The sequence below is a fragment of the Physeter macrocephalus genome, chromosome 13 (assembly GCF_002837175.3).
Source record: "Physeter macrocephalus isolate SW-GA chromosome 13, ASM283717v5, whole genome shotgun sequence".
Lineage (NCBI taxonomy): Eukaryota > Metazoa > Chordata > Mammalia > Artiodactyla > Physeteridae > Physeter > Physeter macrocephalus.
The window spans coordinates 87,302,786-87,313,332 of record NC_041226.1 but is presented as its reverse complement, the minus strand read 5'-3'; the positions used below and the strand labels follow the sequence as shown (position 1 = coordinate 87,313,332).

Here is a 10,547-nt window from a genome sequence, read left to right as displayed (position 1 = left end):
TTGTCAGAGTGAACATTCTTTTTTTTTTTTTTTTTAATTTATTTTTGGCCGCGTTGGGTCTTCGTTGCTGCGCGCGGGCTTTCTCTAGTTGTGGCGGGCGGGCTTTCTCTAGTTGTGGCGAGCAGGGGCTATTCTTCATTGCGGTGCACGGGCTTCTCATTGCAGTGGCTTCTCGTTGCGGAGCACGGGCTCTAGGCGCACGGGCTTCGGTAGTTGCAGCACGCAGACTCAGTAGTTGCAGCTCGTGGGCTCTGGGGCGCAGGCTCAGTAGTTGTGATGCACGGGCTTAGTTGTTCCGTGGCATGTGGGATCTTCCCAGACCAGGGCTTAAACATGTGTCCCCTGCATTGGCAGGTGGATTCTTAACCACTGCGCCACCGGGGAAGCCCCAAAGTGAACATTCTTAACCCATTTGTCAGATGAGAAAACTGAGGCTTGGAGTGGGAAATGAATCACAAAGATTCAAGGGTCACAGCATCCAGGAGAAAGATGGAGCCCAGGGGCCTGGCTCTCCAGTGGAGGTACCGCCAAGGGGCACTTGGATGGGCAGGAGCCGGCTGCTCCCCAAGTCTCACGCACCCCAGTGCCTGGCCCGCAGCAGGTGCTCGGCGAGGGCTTGCCATGGCTTAGGGGTGCTTGGTGTGCGGCCCGCTTCTTGGGGATGACCATCGCCAGGCTAAAGCCTTCTTGAGTGTGGACTCCAGAGTCAGATGGACCTGACCTCCCACCTCCCCTCCTCTGCCACTGACCATGTGACCTGGGACGAGTGCCTTTGCCTCTCAGTGAAGCCTCAGTTTCTTCATCAGTGAAGTGGGCTGTTGGGGACCCCCTACCTCTCAGCAGAAGGGCTGATGCAGCCCAAAAGCTCAGCCAATGGAGTCGTCTGGGGCTCAGGGAGGATCCTGAGGGGCCAAGTGGGATACAGGAGATTTGAACTGGGACTTGAGTGGCTCTGAGCAGCTTCTCACACCCGTGTTCCCTTGAGGGCTTGGCTCCTTTCTGTGTCCTGGAAAGTTCCCTAGCTTAGCACGGGTCCCACAGCCTGGCGCCACCAGCCACTTGTCCCGCTGCTGCCCCAGTGGCAGTGAGACCCCTGCCATTTAATTCTAATGCCCTGACTGTCGTCATGATAGCCCATGTCTCCATGTGGAGCACTTGTCACATGCTGGGCTCAGCGCTTTCAACCTCCTCTTGTTGGCTCTGACGGCAGCCCTGCCATGGAGGAGGAAACCATGGCTCAGAGAGGGGAGTGCATTGACCGGGGTCACACGGCGACCACGTGGTGGGTGGACCCTTCTCTGCAGAGGCCAGCAGCGGGAGAGAGTCCAGGTTCTTTGGGCCACGGTCAGATCCACCAGGCCTGAGCTCAGGGTGGCGAAGAGCAGGTCCCAGGAGCCGGGGGCTCAGCCGGCCCAGTCCCAGCCCGAACCCACCCTCTGTGGTCAGGGACCCACCATCCACTCCAGGTTCCTGAAGTCGGGCCTTATGGGCCTGAAGCTCCCCCCAGACCCCCCAGGGGGCTCTTCTGCAGATGAAATAGCCCCAGAACTGCTCAGCCATCCTCCTGCCACCCCAGCGCCCTGGGCCCTCTTAGTGCAGGGGCTGGGGGCACCGTGAGGGGGTACGGAGCAGGGCCCGAGAGGTGGTCAGAGCCGGGTCAGCTGGGTGATCGTGGACGTGGTTCCCTCTGTACCCCGGGACCCTGGGCGCTTTGTGAGGGTCTCCGGAATCTTGGGTATGAAGGGCTGGGTGCAGGGCTGGCAGCTGTAGTGGTGGCTCACAGGTCCGGTCCTTACCTACCCGTGGATGGCAGTCTGGTGTCCTGGGTCCTGGCGGGCGAGCCTGCACAGAAGGGTGCCGGGTGAGCGAGGCAGGCGGGGCCCCTACCAGCCGGTGCTCAGCCAGTGAGGGTGGAAATAGTGAGCCAGGGAGGCTGGGCCACTGCCACCCCAAGCGGAGGGCTGTCGGGTTTGGGGCTCTGGGCACCTCGCTTCTTCTGGGTCGGCGCGAGGGGCTCCCGCAGCGCCCGGCGCAGCCCAGACTGCCCGGGATTCTGGGCAGGAGGCCAGGCCTCCTTTCTGATGCAACTCAGGCCGGGCCTGGGGCCCAGCTCCCCTGCAGCTGGGCATTTATGGAAAACAGGCATGGGGCGGCGGGGAGGGCGCTGGGTCTCCTCTCTTCCCTCCGCGGCAGAGGCGCCGGGTGATCATCACAGCGGCAGCGACCGTGGCGCTCGGGCTCCGGTGCGTGTTACCACGTTACAGCTGATCTGCGGCGGCTCTGCTGGAGGACTCTGTTTTACACGTGAGCCTGCCAGCCCCCCGTCCGAGACCACCCGTCACGTTAGTGCGTCTGGGACCCAGCCCAGGTTGCCTGGCCCAGGGCGGGTGCCCACCCTCCAGTCTCCACACCGCCCCTCACGGTGTCCACGGGCTGCTCCCTGGGCTCGGGGCCTGTGGGTCTCCATCGTCATGGACCTGCTGCCCGCAGGTCACCTCGTGGGAGCCTGCAAGTCTCAGGAGCCTCCAGAGCGGGGAAGCAGCGTGGCCACGGCAGGCAGCCCGAAGTCCCCTGCCCCTCCCAGGGGCACCAGTGCGTTTCCACAGGCTGCTGGAAGCTGCTCCGACAGCGCTGGCTGACCTCAGGGGCTGTGGCCCGTGGGTCTGTTACAGCTGGGGGTGGGGGGTGGTTTGGGGCTGGGGAGCTTGTGGCTCCTGGGGGATTAGAGAGGGCAGCTCTCCTCTCACCCAGCCCTCGGTGTGGCAGGCCCCTGTGGGGGGGAACCCCACGGGCTCCTCCCTGTCCTCCCCGGTGCAGCCCTTCGCGCTGGCACAGCCGGGTAGCGTTGCCGCGAACCGCGGCAGGCGCCCTCTCCCCCTTCGGGGACAGGGACACTGAGGCCCAGACCAGGGAGGTGACAGGTCATGCAGGAGGGGGGCGGCAGAGCCCTGGAATCCACGTCCCACAAGACCACCACGCCCTGCCGTCTTTGCTACAGACAACTGCCCCTCCTTGGGGATGCTGGGGTCACCGCCCCTGCAGTGGGGGAGTCAGGCTGCTGTGGGGCAGCGGGCCGCATCCCGGCCCACCAGCATGTTCTCTCCCTTCTCTGAAGAAGCTTTGCTGGGGGGGAGGGACATGACCAAATCCGGGATGCTGGCGGCGGCTGGGTGGGGACCAGATGGGAGGGAGGGATGGATGTGGGAGGCTGAGAAGAGGCTGGCACAGCCCTGGGCTGGGGTGGGGGACTCCAGGCCGGCCCTGGACAGTGTTCTCGTGCTCTCCAGGGAGCCAGGACGGGTGGGACTGCCGGTAGGGCAGGAATGGGGATCCAGGAGGGGAGTTCCGGTCTGGGATGGGGGTCCCTTTGGGCCACTTGGAGCATGAGGGGTCCCTGGGCTGTCAAGAGGAGCCAGAAGCCTGGAGGGAGGGGTGCAGGGTGCACACGCCGCCCCCCAGAGAGCACGTGAGGAGGACACTGAGGCAGGGACTTGGAGAACCCCAATATTTGGAGGCTGAGCAAAGACGGAGAGGCCTAGGGCCTGGGGAGGAGCTGTCCAAGGGGGGCTGCCCTTCTGGAAGGTGTACAGTCAGTGATGTCAGGACTGACGGGAGGGTGGGATTCAGTGACAAGGGGATGCTGGCGGCCAGGTCCAGACAGCCCCCAGTTCTCTTTTTGTGTGAATCAAACCGGAGGCCCCTTTGCTAATGGTTTTCCTGCCGTCGGGGTGGCGGAGACACAGCCGACACGCAGCCTCTGCCCCTGGAGGTGGAAAGGGCCCGCAGGACAGTGGCTGGGGAGGGGGGCAAGAGCTCGCACGCAGGGTGCCCTCCATCCCTCCTGCTGGCGCCAGCGCCTCTGTGGGCCGCAGCCCCTGCTTTCTGTGCCCGCCATGTTTGAGCTGAGCTTCAATCAGGAGAGAAGTATTTTGCTTTAGCGAAATCAAAATTTATCCTGGGCTCCAGGGACCGGCTCTCGTGTTCGTTCCTGGCAGACAAGAGCTGCGGGGAAGGGAGGAGGAGCCAGGGGGTGGGGGGGGCGGGTGGCCCGGGAACGCGGCTCTGTGGGTGGAGGGGAACAGGGGGCCCTGGGGGCACCCCTGCCACAACTGGGGGGTGAAGGCTGGGCAGGGGGCAGGGGCTGGGCCCCCAGAAGGCTCCCTCCCGCCCTGCTGCCCCCAGCTCTTGGGGGAGGTCAGCAGCAGGGGAGTAGAGCTCAGCCCCATGCTAAGCTGGGAATTTTCTATCCACCCCTCAAGAAGCCCTCCCGATGACTCTGCCAGGTAGGAGTTTGTACCCCATCCTTCAGATGAGGACTCTGAGGTTCAGAGAGGTTAAGGAACTTGTTTGGAGCAACCCAGTCTACAAGTGATCAAGACAGGTCTTAAATACTGGTTTCCTGATGAGCCTGGGCACCCCAGGCCTGGAGGCGGGGGCGAGCTGGAGAAAGGCAGCTTGTTTTTAAAATTGGCCGAAGCCAGTTGTAATTGTGAAGGTAAACATGTTGTGAGAAACATGTTTTAGGGTGTGTTCCCAATCCAGCCAAGTGGCTTGCTGTTCATGTGGGAATCAACGGGACAGTGGGCTGGGCTTTGCGGGTGATGCTAGCAGAAGCGCCTTGACCTCTGGGGGCTTAGCGTCCAGCTGGGAAGGTGAGGGGGAAAAAAAAAGGGCTTCTATTGAGCGCTCGCTGGGTGCCAGACATCACACCAAGCACTTTAAGTCCATCCTCCTCCTCTAAGAGAGAGTCCGTTTGTCCCATTTTACAGATGAACAAACCAAGGCTCAGAGGTGTGGGGTCATTCACCCAAGACCACACCACCAGAGCCCTCTCTGTGGCCCACCCTACTTTACCGATGTCCTGTTACCCCCTTTCCCCGGCTTGGCCCCGGCAGGCAGTGCCCGGTCTGATCCTCTGTTGTACAGTTGATGGGAAGACAGACTACATGTAAAACAGTGAGTCCCACACGGGAGGGGAGTCCCCAAAGGGGGCTTGGGAGGGCTTCCTAGGAAAGGGACACCCCAGCCGGGACTTGAAGTGTGCGTAGGGGTTACAGGTAGCAGAGGCGAGGGCGTGTCCTCTGGGCGGAAGGAACAGCAGGTACAAAGGCCTGGAGGTGGGACCAGTTAGAGGAGCTTGAGGGGGTCCCAGGGCTGGGGGAAGGCAGGAGAGCAGGGGCCAGTAGCCCTGAAAATGACCTTCATTCGTGCTGGGCCCCGAGTGCTGAGCCTGGACCCACCGAGTGCTTGGCGGATGCTTGTTAATTTCACGCGCGCATGTGGGCTCTGGGAGACGGGGGGATGGGACCAAGCTGGGAGCCTGAGCCTGTCGCTCTAGTATCTGGGTGGAGGGCGGAGGCAGAGGGGCCCCATAACTGTCCCTCAGTCCCCTCCTCCCTCCTAGTGCCTGTGGTGGTTGGAGCTGCTAGGGGCGTGCTCCTGGGCGGGACCCTCGGCCCTTCTGGCTCTGTGAGGGGGGCACACTGGTGGTGGGCTGATGAGGATGAACATTTCCTCCCAGCTTTTTATTTTGAAAGATCAAGAGCGACACTAGTTCTGTGAGCACCTGTGTGTCCACATCTAGATTCACCAGCTGTCAGCATTTTGCCACATTGGCTTCCTCTCTCTTTCTAAATATGTGTGTGTGTATTTCTGAACCTTTCGCAAGAGGCTGCAGGCATCCTGATCGTCACCCCTAAGTGCTTCAGGGCACATCCCAAGGAAAAGGACATTCTCCCACATAACCTCCCTACCGTGGCTGCTCCTAAAGAAACCCACAGTGAGTCCATCAGGGCATCCAACTGCCCGCCTGTAGGCAGCTTCCCCCACCAGCCCCGTCGTAGCTGGTCTTTAGCTCCAGATCCAGGACCCGATCCAGGCATTGCGAGTTGCATCTGATGGCCTTGTCTCTTTAGGTTTTTGTTCTGGAACAACCCCCTGCCTTTTTTACCTTTCGCACCCTGACTTATAACAGTAACCTGGCCACTTGTCTTATAGAATGTACCCCGTTCTGCATTTGCCTGGTTATATCCTCGTGATTAGACCTGGGGGGCTGGGATTTGGATGCAGGCCTGCCTGACCTTTGGGGAGGGGCTGGGGGCAGGTGACCAGGCCCCCTGAGACCTGCCTGCTGCCTGCCCCCCTCCAAGACCCTCCAAGATCCTCCAAGGCTCCAGGCAGTCAAGCAGTGGCAGCTGCTGGGCCTGGGACGGTGCCAGGGGATACCTGTTCCCTAAAGGTTAATTCGCTTAAAGCACGGGGCAGGGCCTGTCTGCCCCTCCCCAGCTCACAGCCACCTGTCTGCCCCTCCCCAGCTCACAGCTTGGCTTCCTGCTGACCACACAGTGTTCTGTGATGGGACCATTCTGATGACGCAGGGGACAGCCAAACATGTCTGCATCCTAGGAGCTTGTTGGGTGCAGGGGCTGGTGAGGGGCACGGGGGAGCCTGGAGGCTGAGAGGCCCTGGGGGAAGGCTGCTGGGGGACGGGGCGGGGTTGTGTGGTCAGGAGAGGGTTGGGACTTCTGAGCTGGGGGATCCCAGGGAAGCCTTCTCTGACCCTGGGAGGCCTCCCCTAAAGTCAGCAGTGGACCAGCCGCCTGAGCCCTTGCTACCCGGCTCCTGCCGTTTATATCACATGACGCCAAGGTCATACAAGGTCATGCAGCTCATTGGCTTACTCAAGGTGGGCGGGGGGGCAGGCATCCACTTGAACATCCATCCTGGGTTCTGGAGGCACAGTCCTGGCCCCTGGCCCCTGGCCCCACCCAGTCACCTTGGGTGACTTCGGGCAAGTAAGCAGACCTGCCTGAGCCTCAGTCTCCTCATTGGGAAAATGGGATCACACCTACCTGTGGGAGTCTCATGCCCGTGAAGAACACCAAGCACTTTAATCTTCACAACAAGCCCATTTGACAGATGAGGAAACTGAGGCTCAGAGAAGGGACGTACTTAGCCCAAGGACACACAGCTAGGAAGCTGTGGTGCTAGGTTTAAACTCAGGCCGTCCAGTCTGGCTCCAGAGTATAAGCCCCTAAGCTGCCAGCTGTGCTATGGTGGGATTCCTGTGTCTCCAGCTTGGGTCTTTAAGCATCAGCCCCTAAACCCCTGCTGCCCTTCACTGCCAGGTGTGGGTGGCAGGTGTAGGGCAGCCCACCCTGAGTTAGACCACGGACACTTCCCTCTCCACCCCCCTGCTGGACTCCCTTCCCACCCCCTACCCTCTGCCAAAACTCTCTTGGAAAATTGCATTTTTTTACACCAGGTCTGATCGGGCTCGTGGGAGGAGAGCGCCGACGAGAAGGGGCCTGGCAGGAGCTTGCAGCCTGCCCCAGGAGCCTGACTGCCAGGGCCTGGCTGAGTTCAGACCCTCACACCACCACTTCACGTCCTGCCCACTTTGTAACTCAGTTTCCCCATTTGCAGCCAGGGCAGAGTCACAGCTTCCCTGGGAGCATTGTCAGGGCAGCTGAGGCTCGTAGTGGGCACTCAGGGCTTGGCAGCTGTTACGAGCTTGCTTTGAACAGTTTTTGAAAAGGGGCCTCAAGTGTGATCAGGCACAAATGGTGAGGTGGACCCCCTTGGGCCTCCCTCCTCACTTCTCTGGGAAGGGATGCCAGTTCCTTTATCCACCTGACCTGCACCCAACACCCCCCTTCCTGTCCATTCGCTCTTTCATTCATTCATTCATTCTACAGGCCTGTATTGAGCACATCCGAGTGCCAGGCCCTGTGCTGGGCATTCAGGAGTTTTCACACCTGTTCTGATTGCATTCCCAGGCCAGCTCGTGTGGCAGGTACTATCATTCCCACTTTACAAACGAGGAAACTGAGGCGTGGGGAGCTGGAGGCGCTCTCCCAAAGTCACTCCCCGCCCCCTCTGCCCCGAGGATGAGCGAGGCCTTAGAGGTGGTTAGATGTTCTTGTTCAGTGATTTGAGCGAAATTACTGGTTTTGTTCCAACCTGAACCGATTCAGTACTTTTCATAAAAACAACATTTTTTGGTTTGTTTCATGATTCAATAAAGAATGACTATTTGGGCTTGGCTGGAGGTTCAGCTACTTTACATGGCTCATTCTAGCTTTTGGTTCACCGTTCTGTTCTCGTCTTGCCTGTAAAAAGAACCCGGGACTGATGGCTCTGAGGGGCTGGAAGGATGGGTGGAGGAGGGGAAGGTGCTGGGTGCTGCCAGGGCCGAGGAGGGGGCTCAGCCTTTCTGCCCGGGCCCCCCATGTGCAGGCAGGGCAGCTGAGAGCCTGGGGAGGCCAGTGACTTCTGTGACCGTCCTGTCCCCAGGGATGCGAGACGGGGAGGAATTATCACAATAATCCTGCCTGCCCAGCCCAGCACTGCAGGGAGAGGCCAGCCCCTGCCCGCAAGAGGCTGATCTCGGCCGTCCTCCAGGCAGTGCAGTGGGCATCTGGAGGGGATGGGCCAGTGTCGTCCCCTGCGGGGTTAGACACAGAGCTCCTGACTGGGACTGTTCACCGGGCGGGGTGGGAGTTGCAGGCACCTTCTTGTTCAGAGCTGGCTGGTGTCCAGACTTGGGCAGACTGGCTGTGGGCCGGGGTGGGGAGGGCAGGAAGGAGGCTCCCCTGTGTCTGTCTGTCCCCTAGGACACCTTCCTGAGCTAAAAGGCCACTTTTTGTTTTCTTTTGCAGTTACTGAGAAGGAGGTCCAGCAGTGGTGAGTAGCTGCTTTTCCCCAAACCGCTGGGTGGGAGAGGGGGTGTTGGCTTTGTGCTGATGAGACGGCAGTCCAGCTGCCCGGGACAGCGGCACGTGGAGGACCCTCTGAGAGCCGCTTATCTGCAAACCAGTCCAGGCAGCCTTTGTTCAGATTCCTTTGTTCACAGGAGACTGACATAGATCCAGTTGAACTGGGATGGGGGTGGGGTGGGGGTGACTCCTTGCCTTGTGTGGCACCTCTAAGGACCACCAGTGTTAATTTCAGACCCTGCTCACCCAAGGGAGGGGTTTGGACCAGAAACAAGTCAGGAGACTGGATCCCAGGCCCAGCTTTGTCACTAAATCATCCCGTGGCCTTGAGAAGTCTCTTCTCTAGAGTTCAGCCACCCTGTCTATAAAGTGATTGATTAGAGTGGATCAAGGATGGCAGATAGGTTTCTTTTTGGATGCCAGCTCTAATCAATCCATAGTAGCTGCCTGGAGTGCTGTGTTAAGAAGGATTCTGAGGCTGTATATCATGGAGCAAACGGAAAGTATAGCATCATTAATGCCTGGAAGGTCTGGAATGGATTAGTTATGCCTGCCCTGGGGCAGAGAGGGGAGAGTGGTATACTGTCTGTCATTGTGGAATGTGGAGCAGACAGGGGAGACTCACACGTGGTAAGGTGAACGTGAGTTGGGAGTAGGTGAGCGAGGAGGCGAGCTTGGAGACCTTCCAGAAAGTTTGGTGGCTTAGAAATGGACTCTGCTCCTACCTCTTCCTATCCAAGTGACCTCAAGTGATCCAACCTCCCTCAGCCTCCGTTTCCCCACGTGTGTGACAGGAATGATGAGGCATCAGGGCGACATTCCCTGTAAAGTTCCCAAGGGGTGACAGCCTTGACGGTGGTCTTCCGTCGACTGTTCAGATGGGGAGCTGAGGCCTACAGATGTGCCCTCCATCACAGCAGGCCGCAGCAGGGCCCAGGCCACGAGACTCCTGGTGGAGCCCTGCTGGGGGCAGGGCCAGGCTCCCCAGGGGCCACTGCCTGCGCCTCCCTGTCCTTGAGTCCAGGTGGCAGAGGGGGAGAGTTGTGGCTGCCCTGCTTGGCTCTGCTGACCCCTTGCTGGAGACCCCGGCTAGGTGGGCAGAACCTGGGTGGTGAGCTGGCTGTGCCCCACGGGGAGTGGATGCGAAGGGAGCAGCTGCCACTCCCTTCTTCCTCCCCGACATCCTAGGACCCAACAGGTGGGCCTGACCTGCCTCTGACCTCATTTTCCACTTCTCCACTTCCCCAGGTGAGCGTTCCAGAAATACTCCTGCTTCTAGGTATTTTTTTTTTTTTTTGGCTGCGTTGGGTCGTCGTTGCTGCGCGCGGGCTTTCTCTAGTTGCGGCGAGTGGGGGCTACTCTTCGTTGCGGTGCGCGGGCTTCTCATTGTGGTGGCTTCTCTTATTGTGGAGCACAGGCTCTAGGCACGTGGGTTTCAGTCGTTGCAGCACGCAGGCTCAGTAGTTGTGGCTCACGGGCTCTAGAGCGCAGGCTCAGTAGTTGTGGCGCACGGGCTTAGTTGTTCCGTGGCATGTGGGATCTTCCCGGACCGGGGATCAGACCCGTGTCCCCTGTGTTGGCAGGCAGATTCTTAACCACTGCGCCACCAAGGAAGTCCCTGTTTCTAGGTCTTTATCTGTGAGGCTCTCCCTCCTGGATTGCCCCACCCGGCCTTCCCGAGCCTTTGTCACTCACTTTTCCCACCCTTCCTTTTGGGGCCATCTGAACTCCACTCTCCCAAGGCTTACCTAAGTCACCTCCTCCAGGAAGCCTTCCTGGATTCCCCATCTGTACATAATCCCCCTCCTTCCCACATGGCAGCCAGAGGGG

At 59.9% G+C, this 10,547-nt stretch overlaps 1 protein-coding gene across 2 annotated transcripts in view; it reads left to right on the top strand.

Moving 5' to 3' along the window:
- Positions 1–10,547, top strand: part of NCS1 (neuronal calcium sensor 1) — a 61,787-nt gene that overhangs the window by 15,241 nt on the left and 35,999 nt on the right. Inside the window, exons 1-2 of one of the 2 annotated variants that reach the window (XM_028497502.2) lie at positions 2,093–2,304; positions 8,661–8,685. In XM_028497502.2, the coding sequence (XP_028353303.1) occupies positions 2,145–2,304; positions 8,661–8,685 (185 nt within the window). In that variant the 5' untranslated portion in view covers positions 2,093–2,144. Of the gene's footprint in view, positions 1–2,092; positions 2,305–8,660; positions 8,686–10,547 lie in introns of those variants that run through there. The other variant, XM_024126307.3, reaches the window with a different exon arrangement.